The sequence below is a fragment of the Larimichthys crocea genome, chromosome I (assembly GCF_000972845.2).
Source record: "Larimichthys crocea isolate SSNF chromosome I, L_crocea_2.0, whole genome shotgun sequence".
Classification (NCBI taxonomy): Eukaryota; Metazoa; Chordata; class Actinopteri; family Sciaenidae; genus Larimichthys; species Larimichthys crocea.
The window spans coordinates 25441987-25465041 of record NC_040011.1 but is presented as its reverse complement, the minus strand read 5'-3'; the positions used below and the strand labels follow the sequence as shown (position 1 = coordinate 25465041).

The following is a 23055-nucleotide window of genomic DNA, read 5'->3' as shown; positions in this document are numbered from 1 at the left end:
GGCACACCCTGACATTACAACTGTAAAGTGTTCAGGTTTCATTTTGATGTGTCACAGTAGGACAGTCAAGGCTTCAGTAATAAAGTTGTGACTAATACCATTCAGCTGGTTTAGTTTCAGGGTTCATGCGTAAAACTGGACTACTTCAGTCAATGACCAAAACCACACAAACAGAGGATAGAAACACAAAGACAGATATATGAATATGCATCCTTTTGGTCAGATACATAAATCTGTGTGTACGCATGGCTGTTTTCTACATTAGAATCATTGTCCACTCCCACTATAGACCCTTTTCACAGCAGCCACTTTGACATGGAACTGTAGGGTCAACACAAGTGATACTAATTAAGGTTCTGTTCCATTTTTTGCAGCAGAGACTTTCCAGTGAGCAAACATGCACCACGGCAGCACCCGGACTCCGTTAGACCTGAATGAACTGAACCTTAATTAGTATCATTGGTAACACCTGTGTTTCATTTCATGTCAAAATAGCTGCTGTGAAAAGTATGGGTAAACGATCATCGCAGTGATCTCAATGACTCATTTCTAGAGCTCAGCTCATATACAAACAGACTTTATAAAGTGCCTTGCAATTCAGGATCAAATTAGAAGATCATTTACAGGGAAGTAATTGCTGTAAATAAAACAACTCACTGATCATTTAACAAAACCCTGGTCCTTGTCAAAAGAATAGTCAGTGATACAAATTAATGTTTTTTGTGTTTTGAGATGCGCACAGTCTTCCTTTAGAAATACCAGTTAATGTGTGTGAGGCATACACATGGTTTAGAGGCCTACATCTGGCTTCGGGGTGTAGTGCCTGCTAGGTCACTGGGATACTTGAAATGAAGAGGCCGTCATTAACGTTATTAGTAACACTGGTGGTTTTCCTACTATGACAAATCAAAGCATCTGCAGTGAAAATGGCCTACTGTAGTCACTAAGACAGCTTGCAGTAATCTATTACTCATTCTGGGTTTTTATCCTTTAGTCATCTATTGTCTTTATGATGTAAAATGAAACGCTCATGTTGCTGTTTGAACACTTCAAACAACCTCATCTCAGCAAGAGATCCAAAAGTTGTGAAAGTGTCAAACATGAGCGACTATAAATCAGCTTTATTAGACTTTAGGGATTAGGGATCTTTGTTTGCATGACAGCAGCCTTATTTGATAAAACAAATCCTTTGATTCCCACTTTGTCATGACAGATTTCATTGACAGTTTTTTTAAACACAATATACAGGCAACCAACACAAGTACAAGACATAAAAACTGACATGATTTTTTAATGAGAAATACACGAAACTGAAAAAATTGTACAAATTGAAGTAAAATAAAAAAATTGCATTATTCTTATAATTTCTGGTATTTTTTTTTTTTTTTTTACATAGAATTTTCCATTATTAACCATTATGTGTTTACTTCAGAGCAGGATCCCTCCTTTGATAATGCATAATTACACACGACTGAAGTCAAGATATTTTCTCTGACCGATGTCTCAGTGGTCAAGATCTCATCTGTTTTGGTGGTCCTTTGTGCCTTGAACAGTCTCCCCTCCCAAGAGCCTACACAGGACTGAACATCTGCAGAGCCGGGACTTTCCACATAATGAGGTCCTATTCTCTGCACACTACTATGAACAAGCACGATCAGTAATATGAATTGGTGCCCTGTCCTGGTTGTGTATCTGAAAAGAGGGGGAAAGTTTAATTATAAATATGAAATCTGTTCAGAGAGATGGAAACCATGACGACTGTAGGGACAAATTAATGGGGAAAAAATGACATTTGAAACTTTGACTTACTTGAAAGTTGCTGTTGCAGCTGTCTGACCAGAGCTGCAGTCTGCTGCTGCTGTTGAGTCTGCTGCATTCCCTGTCGCGGGAACTAAAATCGAGATTGCATATACGTGACATCAGTACAGATCATTTTGGATTTTGGATCATTTTGGAAGGAGTCAACAATGTCCAAATTTAGTAGGCTACCAAAAAGCATCTTTCAGACCTGGCTGCACATTACTGGGTGTCAGAATGTCTTAGAAACACCAACAGGAAGCTTCCAAAATGATACCACTACGCTAAAATTCTTAACGAGACAGTGAATACAGTCTTCTTACACCATTATCTTACTAACTGGACTAATGTCACCTGGATTGGACCTACCATGGGTTGCTGAGGGGGCAGTGGCTGCATGCCCAAGCCCTGGTTCTGTGCCTGGCCTGGTGGTGGCACTGCTGACACCTGCTGTTGCTGCTGCTGCTGCTGTGGAACTTGCTGTTGAGGAGGAACCTGCTGCGGCTGGACCTGCTGCTGTTGCTGTTGCTGCTGCTGTTGTTGTTGTTGTTGTTGCTGTTGTTGAACTTGTTGGGCCTGTTGTTGCTGCTGCTGCTGATGTTATAAAGAGAAATAAAATAGTGTTTCAGGTACAAACTTATGGTATAAAAATCTTAATATTGCACTTAATATATTAGCTGATAAATGACACCTTAAGCAGGTGCTCATGGAAAGCCTCAGGGTTTATTCTGTGGTCCACTACTATTCTCTATTTATATGCTATTCTCTAGTCAAATCTTTCTAACATATCAGTTTCCAGATCCATTTTTCTTTTGATTCCAACAACACAATGCATTTGAACTAACTACAGTTCTGTAGTTGAGTTACTTTACAGAATAACATCTTTTTGCACTCCTAATAAAATTTAATTTCCATACAGAAAGCTTCAGCGTTACACAAAAAAAAAGATAAGTAAGTACAAACAGCCTCCTATTCACTTTTCAAATTCTTAATGAAAGTAATAAACTCAGCCAAAACATAAGCAAAGAGCTAAATAAATTAATCAAGATTCAAGTGACATACTCTGAGTGCTTGTTGTTGTCTGAGGTACTGATGCTGTTGCTGTGCTGCTTGTTGCTGCTGCTGTTGCTGCTGCTGTTGTTGTTCTGTCAGCATCTGATTAGGCCTCAAGCCTGGATGGACGCCCTGGCTTCCCATGTGACTGAGGCCGTGCATGATGGGATTCTGTGGGATAGGCTGGTGGGCAAACCTGAGGTTTACAGAACAAGAAGAAAAGGAATGAGAGCAATAAGCATTGTGGTCAACCCCAGCAGGAACAATGTCCACCTTCTGTAATTGGACTTTTAAGTGCTACTAAACAGCAAACAACAGAGCCTTCCTACAAACACCATACTGACCTCTGTGTGTTCTGCATATTGTGTGCGTAGCCTGGAGCCTGCTGGTGAACATAACCAGGGGGCCTCTGCATTTGCCTAAGAGGATCCACCACACCTGGGTTGGCTCCAGGATGGGTGCCCTGGAAGTTTTGGTTTCCATAGGACGAAGGAACTATACCACCACCTTGCGTCTGATGCTGCTGCATCCCCATGTGTGAGCCATATGTGGTATAGCCCTGAGATATGTTCTGAGCAATGAAACAAAGTGTGTATAAACAAAGGTGTGAGATGGCTCATATTCTCTAAGAATATAGGTGTTAGGAGACAAAAGCACAAAACAAAAACAACTGAAGTAGACTTACCTGAGATGCCTGCATTGATGTATACGGCTGGTTGGGTGTTATTTGTCTAATTTGCTGCCCTATCATGCTCTGATTCTGAATAGAGAAACAAGTCACAAATAGCCAAGATTCAACGTCAATGTCTTCAAAGAGAATTCATTGTACCGATTTGATTTTTCACTTTTTCCACACAGAAAAAATACAACCATATCATTTAGTCTAGGCCTAAAAACTGAATTTAAGCAGCAATTGTCCTAAACTGGCTCCATCTTACTAGCTTCTAACATGAGGGGCAACATAGCCCATCAGTGCAGATACACTCACCAGTCTGACCTGTAGCTGCTGCCGCAGCATCTGGCCCTGTGCCATAGGCTGGGGCTTATAACCCATCGGGTATTGTTTTTCCAGCCCCATCATGCCGGGCATACTGCCTTGCATGCCGGGCATCATGCCTGGGTAGTTGGGTCGCGTGGGCATCATTTTGTTTATCGGTGGGTTGCGTGTAGGTCTGTATGGAGGTTCTAAACCTGGACCTCCTGTGGAAAAACAGATTATGTAAGCCACAATCCACCAGACTGTTTTGGCTGAGTGCTAAACGAGCGGATTATATAGATCATAATGAGAGAATATGACATGAACCGACCTGGAGGTAGAGGCTGGTTTTGTGTGTACATGTTCATGCCCTGCTGACCATAGGGCATCCTGCCATATGGGTGGGTCTGCATTAAGTCAGGTGGCATATTGGGCCCATAATTGACACTGCTCTGTGTGCGGTTCACATAGTCCTAGAGAGAAAAAGGAGGGAAATGTATTACTTTTTAACACTGACTGTAGCAACTTATGTCCAGAAATCAGATACATAAAAGAACGTCTGTCAGTAAAATCTGACCTCTGTCTTGGTGGATGGAGTTTTCTTCTTCTTGCTTGATTTCTTCTTGTTTGAGTCAGAGGGAACGGTGGGCACACTTTTCTCTGGCTTCACTGCCTCAATCATCTTCTTCTCTGGCTCTTGGGAGACGGGTGTCAGGGGCTCCTCTTCTTCAGGGGGCAGGGGGAGCGGCTCCAGGTAATAACTACGTGGTTTGGGCTTCAGGTGGGTGTGATAGAGCAGAAAACGCTGTTGCTCTTCGAATTTGGTGACCTTGCGGTCCACGCGCACTGTTCCGAACCAGCCCCAGGAGAGAGGGGCGGAGTATTTGAGACCCTCAAACACATCCCAGGGAGAAATCTTCTGTTTCGTTGATACTTGAAGGCCCTGATGGCAGAGAGACAAAGCAGTGTTATTTAACTCAGCATGTGTAGTTGATGATGCTAAAGCCAAAGCCAATATAAGCAAACAACCTCTAATACTGCTGATGGTTTATGGCATATTGTATGTCTACCCATGACCGAGGGAAACAGCTGCTATGTTGTTGCAATGAAAACTTCTGAGCATCTAATTTTGAAGATGCAGCAAGAGCAATGTGACAAGCAACCTAATGCACAACTAAATATAGTTCAATGCAAGGCAGAGTTGACATCCTGTTTGGACTTCACGCTACAAATCATTGTGATTATGTGTGCAACTTTGGCGGATTAAGGTCAAGTGACATCAGCTTGTGAGAAACCACGTACCTCCTTCTCAAATCCAGCGATCTTGTTACCCTTGGTGTCTATTAACGAGCCCTGAGGTTCACAGGTTATGACATCTCGTGTTTGTTTGGGCAGTGGCAGAAGCTGGCGGACCTTTTCCAAACTTTCGGACTGCCGATCTCCAAGCTCTTTCTGTGAAAATAAATACATTGTGGAGAAGAGCAATTATAAAAATGTCCGTAAACGAGGAGCAAGTGATTTTTTTTTGTCTTGCGTTAAGTAGGATGAGGTTAAAACCTTTTGCATATTAAGGTGCAAAGGTGTTTTTACTTCCTCAGTGCCCTTTTCTTACTTAAAAAAACAATAAAAAGCTAATTGTCTTAAACAATACAAGAAAAATACATCTTAAAAGCAGGAGCACATCTTTAGACTCATCGCCTTGGCTCTGAAGGAGAAAAAAGTCCGGTTCTTACTCTGAGCTTCTTGACCAGGTTCATATAGGCCCTCTTATTCTCCTCCATGCTGCCCTGAGAGATGCTGGACATGTCGGCGGCCAACGTGCCGTTAATCAGCACACTCAACATGTCTAGCACTGTTGTGAAGAGCTCACTGTTGGAAAGAAGGCAAACATAAGAGCGGGACCGAGCAAGAGACTGATAATTGGGTTGGCAACACAAGTTGAGCACAGGAATAATAACTGAAGTGTCCAACTATGGGAAAAATTGCGTTAAATCAACACTCACTTATTGGACTGCATGTCAACTGTTCCGCTGCTGATGATGTCAAGGAGTAGTACTGCCCACTCTGTGGTCTGCTGGGTGCTGCGCTGCACTGTGTCAAACATGCCACCCACCTTTGTTAGGAGAGGGAAAAATACTATTAGTTTCCTCATAACATATTAAATCAAACATAATAATAATAATAATAATAATAATAATAATAATAATATAAATACAAAGATACAAAACTAATTATAGATTTGATTCATCTAATCATGAATGCTGTGTTGTAAAGTTGGTTTTGGGAACCAAGAAGTTCTTACCAGATTCAGTCGTAGTTTCAGAGCCTCGTGCATCATTTGCTTTGCTTTGCAGTCATCCTGGTACTGGTCTTCCCTCCAGTTAGTAACAATCTGCTGCACTTGACTATAGAGGGAGGTGAGAAGGCCTTCTCTCTGTTCATCCTGCCCCTTTAAGCAGGTCAACACTAAAGACAAGAACGGCTGCTGGCTCAGCAGAGACATACTGAGGAGGAACCAAAAAAAAGGTTTTAATAAAGAAGAACTCATGTTCAGACTGGCTAATTTGTTTTTTGCAGCTTCCGCTCTCTGTGAGGCACAAAATGAAACTGCTCATTCTGCCTCACTTTGTAGGATTACTGGATCAAATCTAATTCATTCCAAAGAAATATGCAATTGTTACTTACCTTTTCTGTTTCTGTCGGTCCCTCTCCTTACGTGAGGAGGATCCCAGATGCTGTCCCTTCTCCAGCTCCTCTCCTGCTGCCTTCAGTACATGGCCCTGAACTGAGGTGGGCAACTTGGCTATCAGCGGAGCCACCAGCCACACGCCTGACCGCTCCGATGAGCTGCAGCACACAGTGCAAACCAAGAATGTTACATTTAAACATCACTAAGACTAAAACAAAAAATAAAGCATCAAGGATTATATGTTTACATGTTTTTGTTTCATGTGTTTATCACAAGACATATGTGGATTAGCAGACTAAGTTCCAATTCCTATATCTCTTACAGTAGTAACCCGTTGGTATGAGTGTTGCTGTGACTCCTGAACGCAATTGCACATTGAAAGAATGAATAAAAAAAATAAAAGACAGACACCTTAAAATCGGCTTCATCTTGCTGGTGGTGCTGTTGTTGTTGGATGTGGAGCCACCTTGGGCCGCTGTTCCGTTTCCTGAGGGGTTACTGGAGTTCATCTCAGCTGATTTCTGAAACACCTCTATGGTGGCCTTGGCTATGTTCTCCAAGAGTGAGTAGAGCTCCTAATGGAAAGTTAATGAGAAATATTCAGATGAATTTGACAAAGACTACACATTCATATTTTCTTCCAACAACAACAACAACAACAACAACAACAACAACAACAACTTACATTGTTTGTGCTCTGTTTGATCATCAGCTGCAGCTCCAGGGACGACTGTCTCATTGTCCATTGGTCCATGTTCTATGAAAGAGACAAGAATATCGTTAGTCATATACATCTTTTCCTCTTTCTTGTCAAAAGCCAGTGATGAGTATGTACAGTTCACAACACTGGTACGACATGTCCTCAATCCCAGGTTCAACCAGTAGAGGGCAGCAAAACGTCACAAGAGAGAATAATCAGATGTTGTTTTAAAAGCCTCATGCTGGATGTAACAATTTGAACTAAATAATCACCACTGACTCAGAAACACATTATTCTCCAGCATAACCTAACAAGAATACGTCAACTTTAAACACTGTGTGCGTTTCTGTATATCGTCACCTGTAGGATGCGTTTGATGCGCTGCCTCTGAGGGTTGTCACCATCATCACTGTCCAGCTGGCGATGTGGATAGCAAATAAGCTGTAGTAGCCGCTGGGCCTGAATGTTTACCAGCACCGGGTCCTGCAGGGCACTGCTGTCCTCAGACAGAGACTTCAGGCAGCGCTCTCCGACCCATTCCTGCATGACAGAACGACAAAGTCAACAACTTAGGCCATCCTCAACCTTAAAACAGTGCAGGATTTTAGTTCCATGTAGTGGTCTCAACCCCAATTGCTACACCCTATCTGGAACCAGTGTTTAGTTTGTCTGTTCTGGGCTACTGTAGAAATGTGTCAGGGTCTGTGGATGAGGATCTGTGGTGTCTGTAGATATAAAGGGCTCATTGTGAGGTGAAAACAGAATGATTCTTATGTTCAGATGATTATACGCTCATGAAAACAAAGCTATGACTATCATATTCCATGTCTGCCATATTTTGTAAATAGAGCCCCATAAATGTAACACACTGGACCTTTAAGTACAAGTATCATAAACTCAAAAACACAAAACGAGCTTGACTAAAATGGGTGGATGGTGATAAAAACGGGGCAAAGGGTTGTTTCCCAGGAATAGAACTGCACGTGCTAGAGCCTTGCTGGGTAGAAAATGTGTTTAAAGTCATTTGAGGTCTCAGATCACGTTGAGCTCTCTGAGCAACTGCCAGCTCTCACTCTCTCTCTCTCTCTGGCCTTCATGTCTACGTGGCAGAAGTGGCATCTGGTGCAGAAAATGATCTCATTCATGCTTTTAATGTAGAAAGGCATATTTAATATTTAACGCAGGGAGGCATATTTAAGGGAAACGCCAATTTTTTCGATGTTTTCCATCAAAGTTTCAGATAGAAAAGACGTCTGAGAATCATCCATGCATCGCACCGTTCAGTAAAAAGCTATTCTCAGACACATCGGTAAGTTCATCTCAGCAGCTTCATTTTCTCCTCTTTTATTATTTCACACTGACTGAGTGAACCGCATTTTAAACTTATGTTCTCACCTGCTGGCAGATCGTCTTCAGAACATATTTTGCATATACATCCAAGCTGGCCGTTTCTATGGAGACGTTGCGCCCCTCAGATATGTCGTCGAGGCCAGCAGGGTGTGACAGTCCAGAGCCTCTTAGCTCAGCATCACCTAAAACAACACGGAGAGACAAGCACCAGCGACATCATGATCCAGCATCAAACCCATAAATGAGACAACAGAGACAAAGAGTTTGAGACCAGGCAAACTAACCTAACCCCAAATGTTGATATTAATGTCTCTGACCATAACATTCAGAGATTCTTACCCAGCATAAAGACAGCTTTGAGGACAGCAAATACTGCTCCAACAACTATGCTATTCTGAGAAGCTGCAAGAAGATGGCGATCACAAGACGACCGGATACCGACTGAGGATTTATCTGTAAAGTCATGATAGCACAAAGACAAAAAAGTCACAATTAGAAAAGAAACAAAAAAATGTGTTGAAACCTGATAAAAGGGTTTCCGGTAATGTTAACTACCTGACTTCACACCGTCTTGGGGGACAGGGTTGCGCTGTGGTGTCTTAAAAAGGTGCAACAGGATCCTGCAGGTAAGTCTGGCTCCTGGCTCAGAGTCTTGCTCGCTGCAGGCTGAAGGTAAGTCCAAACACATGCATTGGTTAGAGTTGAGTTCCTTTATCACATACGCTTATTTCTTTTTGGCTGGGCTACACAATTTAAAACATCAGCGTCACGCATCTAAATTTAAACCTCGTCCTAGATGACCTTCTCATCAATTTTCATTTAGAGATTGAGAACAAAGCATTTACCACAAGCGAGGGCTGCTGGTATTTGGCGTGTGTAATAGTGTTACAAAATGAGCCAAACCCAAGTGAACAGCATGACTGAATGGGGCTTTGTTTCCAAGCTAGAAGAAAAAAGATGAGTAGTGGGGAGGAGAGAGGCATTTCTCTGGCCGGCGCACAAAGCACACCAAAGGCTTGTGGACACAGATCAAATATGCTGCGTTTACTCTCCTCTTTGATAGAAGTAATGGATTATACAGCATTCCTTTCTACCAGACAACGTACTCCTTATTAGTAGAAAGTTACTAGGGGTTACTTTAGTAGGTGTAGATCCGACAGAAAAGACTGCAAACCCCTGGTTTAGGACATTTGCGATAAAATGATCCTTACCTGCATTGAGGAGGGAAGGAATGGCCACACAGCGAACCAGGTCTTCTAGGAGTAGGCACTGTCTAGCAATGAGAATGGCTACGAAGGTTGCCAGGGAATCATGGAAGGACAAGTCGCTAACCTGAAGGACAAATACAGAGAGAATTTAATATTACAATGGAAATTAGGATTAAATTAAAGGCAGATGACTTAAATAAAACAGGGAAGTGATGCAAGAGTCAAACCTATTGTGTAATAACTACTGCTTTAAAGGATAACAGAAGTGCTATTTAAATAGGACTATAGTATAGTATAGTACTATTAATAGAAATATAAATCCAGCTTTAGTTGGATTTATATTGTCTTTTTAATTTGCATACCTACATTCAACAATAACCCTTCACGTTGACTTCATGCCCAGCTAAAGAATTATGAAACCACCGCTTACATCTACGTTACACAGCAAATCATTGAAGCCGCAGTTGCCGTTGTTAGAGGAGCAGCAGAGAGCCTTGAGGATGCCGAGCCACTCCGCACTCAGGGAGCGACAATACGCCGTCAGCTCCGCACACAGGATCCCGATATCGTTCACCCTGAAGGCACATTTACAAGATATGAAACAGCAAGCTGACAAATAGTAGATAACTGTAGCAGTCTGGGGCATATACATGTTCAACGTAGTCGTAACAAAAGTAACACACCTCTCAGGGTCTCTGTGGTCCACACACACATCCATGAGAACGTTACAGACGAAGCTGTAGCGGTTGACTGGGCTGTCGTTGAGGATCTTGCCCACCATGGAGTGGTTGAAGTTGTGTGCTGAGGGGTTGGCAATGGCCTCCATCATGAACACAGGGTCCCAAAGCATGTTGGAGTCTGATGGGTCGATGTTGCAGTAGATGGAGTTTTTCACTTTGGAGCAGAACTCACTGAGAGAGAACATAATGGAAAAGAGGAGAATAACTGTCATGGCAGCATTGACCACAAAAAAATAATAAACCACTAAAAAGAGCTAAATATACATTCTTGTTAAAGTAACGTAGGTGAAGACTTCTAATTACCTGAAGATCTCTCCAAACTTGTTCTTGAGGTGACTGCAGGAGGTGTAGAGGTCATACAAGTAGGCCAAGATGCAGCGCTCGGCAGAGGAGCAGTCTGCTGGGTTCACACCTGATTTCACCACAATGCGCAACCTGAGAAGACATTTAACACATGATTCAACAGCACCTTCTTCAGCAACACAGGACGGGGAAATGAGGTATATCGGGAAAGGCACATTTGCTGTCTTGCTGAGATTTAGGAGAAAATTGTTAACTGGCTGTAAAGCTCCAGCCAGTGCCAGCTTAGCATAAAAACTAAAAATGGAAAGGAAACAGGTAGCCGAAAGTAATGAAATCCATGCACCAGCACCTCTAAAGCTCACATATCTCACACGGTAATCAGTACAAAAACTTAGTTTATGGTCCAGACTATTTCTTGGCTGAGGCCATTAGCACCTGAAGAAATAGTCCTACACATAAGCCCCTGTAAAACTACAAATTCTTGTCTTTACACAATTACTTTGGTACAAATGAGTGAGACTGTTTACAAGTGAGCGTCAGGAGGCTTTTGTTATTGTTGGACAGAGCATGGCTAGCTGTCTCCAGACATGAGTGGGATCAATTTTCCTCTCGCAACTTAAACCTCTGAAACTTAATTTCATTTATAACTAAATATAACTGAGCTAATGTTTGACTTTCAAGAAGTGCAACAGCAAAAACAGCAAAAATTTCTAAATACCAGCATCACAAACTACTGCTATTAGTACAGCACTCAGGAAGTGCCCTATCAGCAATCCTGTAACAATAAAAATCCTCATTAAAGGCAGTAGAATGAGGCTCAGAGAGAGCAACAACCCGCTGGCCGTTTCTTTTCCCTTCAAAACCCCAAACAGCCTTTTTACTACTTTAATTATGTGTTCTAACTAATTTCTTTACAGCAAATATCCCTTCAGGATTGGAATTCAATCTCTGTTTCGGTTAATTTTACAGTAATGACTACAAAACCACATCATACCAGTCCCAGGTTTGGGCCACTAATTAAAATCTAAGCCAGGCGTAACAAATTGGCTTCATGGTGAGATATCCTTTTGACAAAAATCAGAGCTTGTAAGTGGACATACCCATCAAAAACTTGCGCCGTCTGCTCAGGATTGAGAATGAGGCAGGAGTGGTACCTCCTCAGCACAGCTACGATGCACAGGCACAGGCTGGTGGTGTAGCTGCCCACCAGGCTGGACGACTTCAGCAGGAGCTCGGCTTCCACCAAACTCAACTCATTTAGGAGCTACAAAAACACACAGTCAATGAATTTTAGAAAACTGTATAAAAATGTATTTATCCATGTTACACGACAATAGTGATGAAGTTGCCTGTACCTGGATAGCAAAGTCTATGAGGCCACTAATGTTGAGGGAGTACTCCATGAGGTCAAAGATGAACTGGATGTGCTGGACGAGGGGCAGGTGGTAGGACATCCCTAAGGCAAAGCTGTTGATCTGTTCCAGCACATTTCTTGAGACCTGCACACAAACATCACACAACACACAATATTTACAGCCCTGGTCCTGACACTGAGCTGGACCCAACAACACACAGACAGTTTACATTTAACACAAGCAGACACATGCAGGGATTTTGTTATTTGCGGGAAATAAACTGGACAAACAAATCTGTTTTACTCTGACTATGTAAACTCAGTGTGGTGAAATTCAGGTGTATGTCGAATACAAAAGTAGTAACCAGTAAATGGTTTAATTAATGTAGATTTAAAGACTAATATTAAAGGAATCATTTGACATTATGTTAAACCTAAATGGCAGTGCTGTATTTTAATATGAACTTACAGTCATCAAGTGATTACTTGATTTTCGCATGAGCAGTCAAAGCACAAAGAAACATCTCATCTGGCTTTAACCTGCTAAAAGTACACTTTAGTTTCTCAACAGATAACAAAGTAAGTTATTCATTAGTGAGCTTCGGAGATGCTGATGTTGGTACTGTTGGACAGAACCAGGCTTTCTTCTCAGCTCAGCTAACGAACTCGTCATCACTCACAGTGAACTCTGCGGGTGCCAGCGCAGCCATGATGCTGTTGGAAAGTTGTCTTCATACATTAGATTAGCAGGTCAAATCAATTTCAATGTTTTTTTTAAATATATTTATTCTAATCTAATAATTTATAATATTATTGACATTACTGCATTCAGGGTCAACTACATCCTCCAACACTGCTGTGACGATCCCCAGAGAGCAATATCTATTCAAATTGCATTCGGCCATCTCACAAGAGAAATCGAAATACATTCAAATTTCATTTACATTCAAATGAGTCACCTTGGGAGGTCTTTTGTTTTAGTATTTGCATTAGTAAAACCTGTGGCTGGTCCTCAAACAAGTAACTGATTCCTACATACACTGAAATGTGAGACACACAAGGACAAAGAACGAGGTTTACTGGTCTAACCTGGGAGGTGACTTGGTGCTGATCAAAGTGGGAGAGGTGCTGAAATTTGGAGAAGATATCTTCTGCAGTGGGAAAGGCCTCCGGCTTACTCCTCTTCCTCCTTTGTCCTTCCTCTCCTCCTGTGTACGAGGGCATGAGAGAAGAGAGGGGGGGGTAAGTGTGTGTGGGAGCAGCAACTCATAACCGGTCAGCGCCATTCTTTCCAGTCTGCCGAACAGGCGAGCCATGAAATCGAGTTAAGCCACTGGTCTGTTATCTTATTTCCAGCCTCAGTTCAAAAGACTCTGCTGTAAGGGCACTTTAAAAAAAAAAAAGAAAAGAAAAAGGAAACAGTACTTTCATTAAAGACAAACACAATTGTGAACGTGAAGGTCGTGATCGGCTCACAGGAATGTGATAAGGTGACACAAAATATGCGGTTCTAACTCTGAAACCCTTAAATCTCCTTAATAAGGTCACATGTGTCGGAGATAAAGTGGCTGTGAAAAGATGAGTGCTATTAGCATAGAAATTGGATGGAAAAAAGATGGAGTGATGCAATCCCCATGAGGTCGATAAAGAAAGGGGAGGAAAAAAAGTTTGTTCTTTTAAAAAAGGGCAGAAGAAAGAATAGAAATGAAATGTATCCAAAGAAGAAGAGTTATTAGAAGGATAAGAGTTGGAGTGGCCACAGTGAGAAACAGAGCCATCAGCCTGCATGTGAACAATGTTTTACAAACATTCAGACATGATAAAGTTCCTGCGTTCCACACTGCCGCCTGGCAAAACACTATCTCTTTCATGCGATAGACAGGGACTTTTCTGCAGAGATAAGCAGGAAAAAAACAAGTCTATAAATTGGAGGACACATATCAAAACTTCAAAGCAATTTAACTGACTCAATTTTCATCCTTAGACACAGAAAAGATAGAAACCAGACATAATCTTAAAAGGCAATTTGCTGACAGGCAAACTCCCCCTCCCCCTCTAGCTAAGATAATGTAAAACATAAGTGAATGGGAAATACAGGCCGTTAAGCGATCGGTCAAAAGCTGATAAAACTGAAGAACAGTTACCGGTTTCTGCCGTGCTTTTGCGGTTGAGCACCTTCAAGATGTCTTTGGTAATCTTCTTGATGGTGTGTCGCGCCTCATCCCTCAGTTTACCCACACCGTAGAGGACCACTAAACGTTGGTTGCACTCGTGGCTGGCGCTTTCCTCCTTTAAAAAGATGACAACGAGACTGTGACTGTGAAGAAAGGCTGTAAGGAAATTCACAACAACCCAGAATTTCTTTTTAAGTAGCAAACTGCGACTTCTTCTTCTTCTTACCTGAGGAATGGGGAAGTGAGTGGCATACTGAATGTGGCGAGGTTGCTCATACAGTTGAGGAAAGGCCGGGTCCATGCCCTTGTCCTTGCAGCTGGCCTTGCTGTCCTGCTCTGGAGCTGGCTTCTCGGGAGAGGGGCTGCCCTTTGACTCGCAGTGCATCGGAGGAGAGAACATCTGCAAGACAACAGGAGACCGGAACGACGTCACACAAGGATACAAATAATTTAACAAAGAAAATATCCATTGATTCCAAACCACATTTAAGCATTATGTTAAACAGAAGATGTTAAATGTTGTATGCACCTCGTCAAAATTAGCACTGGAGTTCTGATCGATTTCCATCGGCTCTGACAGACCAGTATCCTGTTGAACAAACGGTAACCCTGGTTATTATTTTACACCGTGTTGTTACTTTGGACTGGTGCAGTCAAATGACTCATCACACTCCACAACAGATGCCTCCAACATGCCTCATTCTTGCCACTGCTGCCTGCCTCCTGCTCCTTGCGCTCTGATTCATCGGAGGGCTCATCGCTGGGGGATCGCGGGCGCGGCAGGTGGGAGTCAGAAGCCAGGTCACCTCGGGAAATGAGCGTGCACATGTAGATGTTGTGGGAAAAGACATCGTGACGGATGAGCTCGCAGAAGAGCAGGACCAGATTGGAGAACTCCACTCGTTCACTTTCATTCCCGGGCTCCGCTGCAGAGAGGGGAAAGAGGATTTGAATAATTTAATAGCAGGGTTCCCTTGCCAAATCATTTATAATAAATATGTACTGGGTAATGAAATAAGAGGCAAAGACAAAGGGATATAAGGTTTCTCCAATATCAGATCACGTTTGTCACGAGAATCACTGCCACAGGAAATGCAGAAAAAAAAAAAAGACTCACTCAGTGTGGGGGCCTGAGTATCGAGGAACTGTAGCAGTACATCCTGAAAGACTGGTAGTGTGGCAGCTGAGAGGGATCCGGATGACACAGAGCCCTTCTCATCAACCACCTCCGACTCGCCACACCTCTGCGGAAAAATACACACCAGACAGACAACACACAGCAAACAGTGTTTACATGCTTTCTGTATTTGACACATTCATTTGGTTTTAGAGCCACAAAATATAAATTATGCAGTCTGAAAATCTAAAATGTTATTGCAATAATATGGGGCAGAGACCCTCTCCCAGCAGTCATTCATACAAGACAAAATGTCATGCAGAAGCAAAAAAATACATAAAAATACTTTAGGACTCTCATTTTGAGGTAGAGATAGTTCTACTGACTATACACTATATATACACTATATATATATTAACTAAATAAAATCAAATAAATGCATCAAGTATTTCTTGACTAGTGTTCTCTTTCTGTAGAGATAAAACAATTAATCACCAACGGTTGTGATAACTGTTTAACAGATTTCATTTTCAATTGTCATTTTTCAAATTCTCGAGAGACATTTAAGGGACATCATCCTTTGTTACACTCTTTTTTTAATTTTATGGATCAAACATCTAATCAATTAATCAAGAAAATGATCATCAGAGTAAATCGATAATAAAATAATTGTTAGTTTCAGCCCTATGTTCCTGGCAGCATGATTAAGATTTTAAAACTGCACTAAGAGCATCAAACTATAAACTAGAAGATAAATGTGACGAAAATATGATCAATCCATTGAAGAACATAATTTTCTTTTATGATGACCAGTAAAATATTTATAGGGGGTTTGCATGTGATAAATTTGGACATAAATTTATATTAAATCCTGACAATGGCCCTGTGCAGCATTACACTTGAGGTAGACAGTGCGTGTGTATTCTTGTTGATCGAGCATTGTGCGTGGTAGAATGTGACACTTCTTACAAAGGCGACGGAGACAACTACAAGATAATAAAAAACATCTGTACTAAAGTCTGGGTGACAATGTCAGACATGACAGTACAGTTACTGACTTAGTCGATTAGACACCAAAGCAGCGGAGACAGAAACATGTACGGCTAACTCACAGCGGGCATTGTTTCTCTTACCTCTGCTTCTATTTCAGCCTGTCTCTTTTCCAGCAGCTTCGCCACCACCATCGCCCTGTGTCTGCCAGAACGCTTACAGCACACTGCCCATTCACAAAGCAAGGTCACCACTGCATCATCATCTGGGGACATCTGGACAAAGACATGAGTTGTGAGACAATACGCCTAAAAATAGACCTAGGCCTTGTCACATTTTATAATCTGGTGATCGGTAATCACGTGGTATCAGCAACAGAATTGACATTTCAGCTCAATAGCACAAATATTTTTGAACCTTGTAACATTGTTTTGTATATCTTACAGATAAGGGGAATCAAAGCTTACCTCATGCCCGTCTTTACTCTGGCCTGACCCAAATATTCTGTTGTACAGGGAATCCAGTGAGTTGTTAAAATCTGACTTCTCAAAGCTGTGGTTGTCTAAAACTTCCAGGGTGTGGAGAACCCTCCCAATGGTGAACCCTGGGGACAGATTATAAAATGTCAAAAGATGACCTCGTCCTCACAACAAACCTGTTCTCGTGAGCTGTGAACGGGTATCTTCAGAGATAAAAGAATCGTTCTCTAACCTGCTGTGGTTTCCTGACACTTGTCAAACGACCACCTGAACTCCACTGCTTGGCCTCGCTCCTTGACTTGCTCCTCGATTTCTCTTAACTTTGTACGGACCTGTTGTGAAAAATACAAAAAGGTAAGAGAACATTCCAACCAACACGAAGGAAAAAAACTTTCATGTATACCTCCACTGGTTTTCCAAATAACAAATACAGTTTTCAAGGATAAGAATAAACTTTCATGTTCAACTATATCAACACTGATGGAGGTACCTGCTGTGTAAAGGCAGTATTGCCACCGGGCATTGGTAAGCTGGATGGGGCGATTGGGAGGAGGTCCAGCGGTGAACCAGTTTTGTTTCGACTGTCTGTCAGAGAGTAATGCCACACCAGAGCACTGGGACAACACAACACTATACTCTGTTGTGACAAGACACAAAAAACAGAGGAAAGAAAAGCAGAATTACTGAGTGAAGAATTTGTCTCAGAAACTTTAGGAATTAAATATATATATTAGTCAAAATGAACAGAATACCTGTAACATGCAGCTGAGCCCGAACACCAGGGGTCTGTGCTGGGGGCAGATGTAGAAGTCTGTGAATGGCGTCTGGGGCTGGTTCCCTCCTGCTGACTGCGAGGTTGGGGTGGGGGGTAGTGCATTACCTTGCTGCGCCAAGATGCCATGGGCCGGATGCCCTCCTGTGCCGGGGCCAAGGCTACCGTCACTTAGCAACAGGTTGAGGCGGCGTGTGCAGAAGTAAGCCAGTCTCCGTGACAAGTAAGCTGACTGTACAAATTCCCCTGAGTACTGGATGACAGAGGGAGAGAGATTCACAGCATTACCCACAGCACTCAGTGTCTGTTAACATCAGTCAGCCTTGGAAATATAAACAAAATGAGAGGCTGCAGGGTAAAGGTCAACACCACAGAGGAGCGCCAAAGACACACGACAGTTGATGATAAACTGTTGACAGCTGTAGAAGGTCGGCAAGCAGCTAATGTAGAAATCTATGAATGTTAAGCAAGACTTAAAAGCAATTCCTCTGTAAATGGTGGAAGAGTGTACCTGTAGTAAAAGGGGCAGGAGAAGTCTGAGAAGCTCATCTTCACCAGGTCGGACTTTCTCAAAACACTCCAGCACCCATGTGAGGAACTCGTGTCTGTCTAGCATACCATCCTGAACACAGAGATCAAACACATTAATATCAAGCAGTAACACGGTAATTACAGCCTTTAATATGGAGACTAGCATTTATACATTTATGGATTTATTGATTGTAATATGCAGTGATCTCCACTTCAAAGAATCAAGTATGCATAAAAAGGTCTCCAGTTGCTGATTCATTTTCTGAATGACTCTTCAAAGGTAATGTGATTATTTCAGGCATTACTCAGAGACAACAACAAGATTACTTTGTCGTTGTATATTATGACAGACATGGGCAGCATTTTCTCCAGTAGGTAGTCTACCACAAGTCTCAAATTTCCCTCAGACACATGCTGTATATCTGATTAAAACTGATCTCAGCTCGTTTATTAAGGCGGCTAAGATCAGTCTGTTTAATAACGTGTAACACGAGTGGAGAAAAAAGCTGTCAGCCACCAGTGCAACAATATGCTGCAAGATAAATCTGCTGATACTGGAAAAAAAAAGGTGTTATTACAGTATTGTAAGTATCATATATAATATACACACTGTTCAGCAGGAGACTTCAAAGAGTGAACTGACCTGAAACATGAACATGGCTAGCTTCTCGTTGTATTCCCACTGCTTCATGGCTGTCTCCACATCAGCAGGGGTTGCTGGTAGGGGGGAGCTACAGCCTTGACTAGGAAACTGTCTGTAAAAATCAGCCACCTTCTGAAGCTGCTCCCACAGGTACTTGGTAATAATCTGAGTCCATTCTACACACACAAACACAAAGATGCATTTTTTTTTGGTCAGCTTTAGCCAAAACAGCACATGAAACATGACTCAAAACAGATCCATCCAAACACACTGCTTCACCAGCTGTACAACGGCTTACCTATACAGGGGTCAATCACATGCCTCTTCTTGACTTTAGTTTCTGTGATGGCTGCGTGATATGCACAGGTCATCTTAATCATCCATGCTGAGCGCATGACGGGGACTGAATACTTGGCCAAGTATCCAAAAACCTCCTCCTTTTTGCTAAAGATCGGAACCTGAGACAAGGACATTTCATGTGCGTCAGTGATGCTGAGTGAAACAATGCACAGAGAACTAATATTTCCCAAAACACCACGAGAAAAAGAGAACACTGCCAGAAAAAAAACCAGTACATGTAGTTTATTAGAAATATTTTCATTTGTATGACAATAGTAGTGCTAAGCATGTTTCCAAATAGGTGATAGTTCAATACATGAATCTGAGGACACAATCTAAGGCCATTGTACTGTAAAACACATGTGTGTGGCATAAACCATACACACTGTGCTACTCCTAAATGATATTGATACAGACTTTAGAAATCCTTGTGTATAATAAAATAAACATTTTAGCTGGATGACATTTTGGAAATTAATGCACTGGAGGAGTTGCAGGGACTCCTGCCATGGTTTTCCAGATGGTACTTCTGCTGTGGTCTGAATGAAGTGAATAAAGAGAAAACCTGGAACTGGTGTACCTCTGGAAAAATGGATAAAACACAGTTAGAAAACACTGAGAAAACAATGGAATATGTATGTACCAATGCAAGCAGGAATTAAAAAAAGTACAAAGCACAATGTAAAATGATAAAGGTCATCCAAAGAATAGAAAGCTGACCTTTAATTTAGTCTGAGAGCACATACAGAGGAAATACTTAAAATAAGAAATCTCAGCAGACAATCAATATAAATAATATATTTTCAACTTTTAAAAGTAACTAACAAATAATGCCACTTGTTGCTTTTTTGGGTCAATACACCCAAACAAACCAAACAGACTTGCTTTACACAGAAGCATCAACTCAATTGTTTTAACAAGGAAGTTAAAAAAAACTCTACATTACTTACTTTGACATGTTTTTGGTTTGTGATGTTGAACTGAATGATCCGGGACAGTACGGGAACTGTTTTGTCACCGTTGCCATTCGTCCGCTTTCACAAAGCTGACGCGTAAATGTCTCCAAACCGTGACGTAAACATCAGGATCCTCCACACCTGTTCTGTTAGCTGCTTCAGCGCAGGCAGCTAAAATACTATCAAGCTCTGCCAGACCATGATAAATGAAGCTTATGTCACCATGAGATGTTAGCACAATTAATATAAACCTGGGCCGATATCTGCATTCTATGAGCATCTGCTCATAGGTTGCAGGTACAACAGTATTTGGCAACACTCTGCTCATTATGGGAGTTATTTTTTGGATGGAAATAGAAAGAGCTTTGTTGTTCTTAGATCATAAATCATCATTATTATAAAAAGGTAAAGTGTGGTCATTACGAGCAATAAGGTAGACTAGCCTGTCATCAGAACTACATTGTTAAGACTTGGCCAGCTATACTCAGTCCAAGATGGAGTCTGTCTGGATACTTTGTCAGGGTGTTTAGGCTTGAGTACTCGAATCAAGGCACAGCTCACCAGAGTAATGTTTACAGCATAGTGGCATTTCATAGTTACGGTTAGGAATGGTAATATTAACCTATTCGACGGCCACTTTATTACCTCATGCTGACTAAACCGGCAAATCTAGTTATTTTTATGACACACAAACGTGTGATGTGAAAAAACTGATCGTAGAGTCTTCGTCAGAGTGGTTAGGTAAATGGTTGAGCCCGAAGAAAGACTAGTGAACACTAGTATACTAGTATACACTACTTGAACAAAGAAACGCTTGCACATTTTTGGGGAATCCATCTTTTGTGACAACCTAGTCAACTTCATGTCCTTTGCAAATGTAAACAGAGAAATCCAGCCAAACAAAATAAAAAAAAAACACACCTGATGTACAAAGGATAAAACCAGCCAATCCGAACACCTACACTAGAGGTGACAATTACACAACTAGTTAAACCAACATGTAGTTAAGAGGGCTTTGAGACTCACACCGGGGTCTTACCTTTTTAGCCAGCTGTGTTAGAGGTTTAGTCCCAGCTAAATCCGTGAACCAATTATTGATGGAGCTCTGTGACCTTGCTGTGACGAGCCAGAAATTATCCTTCTGGTTGACCTGTGGCTTACGTTTCCCCGTGTCTGGAAACGTGCTGTAACGCAGCTTCTCTGCGATGATGCTGCTGAAGTTCGAGCTGATCTGTAAAGCAACGAGGGGCGAGACGCTCGAATCAACCAAAACTACTCACACCGAAAACACAACAGGTAGCGTGTTAAAGTGTCCTCACCTTTGAAGGGTTAAAGTTGACATTTTTAGCACTGCCATGTTCGTCACCAGATACAGCTGGTTGGTTGTTGAATCCTTGCTTCACGTTCAGTGCAGTCAACTCATCCTGAAACAAACACACATTTCAATGCATATTTATAGTGTTGATGTGCAATATCTCATCATTTCTGATCCCAGATCAGCTGGGAGTGGTTTGGGCTTAATTGGGTTTGCTGACTGCAGGAAAATTGCTCCAACTCTCAATGAAACGTTGAGGTCATTATTAAGGATATTAGCAGCGACGCTGACAGAATACCCCAGAGGTAAAGCAGACAGTTTCCCATCCACATCAACAGATTATCTCGAGGTTAATAATAGACCAGGAGCCAGCAGCTCTCTCTCTCTCTTAGGCCAAACTCCAGCGTTAAAACTGAGCACAGATCAGTTAGCTTCAATTATTTTTTAAGCCTGCAGTCGATGAAGGTTAGCTGTGCAGACAATTAACCAGTCACGTAGACTCCAAAAGAAAGAAAGAAAGAAAGAAAAAACGCATATTGTTTTCACGCACAAAGCAAAAATACCGGCTGGAGTTTATATCAAACCGAGTAGCATCCGCCAGCTAACGAGCTAGCTCCGCAAACTCTGCCGGTTTTCTAACAAACTGACAACCAGGAGCTGCTCATTGTTGTTGCTAGGCCCGAACCGTCTTCAGGGCTCGCCAAGCAGGCTAGCTGCTGTTAGCTCGCACAGCTTCTTGGCTGTCACTTATCTGCTCCAAAATAACACCTTTCCCAAGCGCTCACGTCGCGCATCGTCAAAATCTGACCTCTTTCTGCTTTGGATCTTGAGGATAAACGTCCGGAGGGCCGAGTCTGGGCCGCTTTAATGGCCTGTGTTCGTAACTTAGGATCCCGAAAGCAGCCATCATCCAGCGGCATCACAGCCTGGGCTTTCCTCTTCCCCAGCCAGCAGCCCGAGCCCAGATACAACAACCTAACACACTTCCGGGGAAGGTTTCAACCCCGAACTTCAAAATAAAAGCCCTAGTGAATTATTTATTTCAGCAACCAAAAAAATAAAAATAATAGACAACAACATTGACATGTGCGATAGATGTAATTAGTTTGTGAAATGTTTTTTTTTAATAATAATAATAATAATAAATTTTATTTGAAAGCGCTTTTCAGGGTACTCAAAGACACTTTACAGAGAAGAACATTAAATCATCAAAAACAATATAAGACAGTGCACTAAAAACACATTAGACATTAAAGATTACAAGCAATTTTAAAAAGGTGTGTTTTATCAGAAATAATATCAAAGTCTGTGGTTGTATAAGCTTGTGAATAATAAAAAAAAGATTTGTAGTCTTACAACAAATGGATGATGTTCAAATAAAATGTGTGCATAAATTATATAAATAGTGAGGTTGCACAAAGCATGAAACAGTGTGAAACTCAGCATTTACATATGCCACCTGGCAAACGCTCTGCTTTTGTTTTTAGTCATGAAAGCAGGAACATAACATGTGTGCTTCTCATGAAGAATCTTTACATGAATTTGCAAACTGAAACTTCAAACTTCAGT

The 23055-nt window shown here is 41.8% G+C and overlaps 1 protein-coding gene across 4 annotated transcripts; it reads right to left on the bottom strand.

Annotated features, from left to right (window-relative positions):
* Window positions 1-1271: 1271 nt before the first annotated feature.
* On the bottom strand, window positions 1272-22466 carry med12 (mediator complex subunit 12). Of its 4 annotated transcripts, none has more exons than XM_027279480.1 (43): window positions 22295-22466; window positions 21491-21595; window positions 21211-21402; window positions 19175-19334; window positions 18877-19052; window positions 18214-18324; window positions 17683-17955; window positions 17421-17567; window positions 17163-17262; window positions 16919-17055; window positions 16595-16726; window positions 15462-15588; window positions 15041-15270; window positions 14874-14933; window positions 14571-14744; window positions 14315-14459; window positions 13260-13378; window positions 12172-12315; window positions 11917-12080; window positions 10817-10948; window positions 10457-10684; window positions 10204-10348; window positions 9777-9897; window positions 9121-9231; window positions 8905-9018; window positions 8611-8747; window positions 7576-7755; window positions 7201-7272; window positions 6927-7090; window positions 6512-6673; window positions 6129-6330; window positions 5830-5939; window positions 5560-5695; window positions 5129-5278; window positions 4404-4769; window positions 4158-4299; window positions 3848-4050; window positions 3536-3610; window positions 3195-3421; window positions 2860-3046; window positions 2167-2391; window positions 1810-1891; window positions 1272-1692 (listed from the first exon to the last, which is right to left on the bottom strand). In XM_027279480.1, the coding sequence occupies exons 1-43, from the start codon at window positions 22394-22396 to the stop codon at window positions 1655-1657; spliced, it is 6507 nt and encodes a 2168-aa protein (XP_027135281.1). In that variant the 5' UTR covers window positions 22397-22466; the 3' UTR covers window positions 1272-1654. The 4 variants fall into 4 exon arrangements, with proteins under 4 accessions (XP_027135281.1, XP_027135272.1, XP_027135275.1 ...); XM_027279471.1 differs by having other exon boundaries at window positions 3839-4050; window positions 22295-22465; XM_027279474.1 differs by having other exon boundaries at window positions 2167-2388; window positions 3839-4050; window positions 22295-22465.
* Between the last annotated feature and the right edge of the window lie 589 nt (window positions 22467-23055).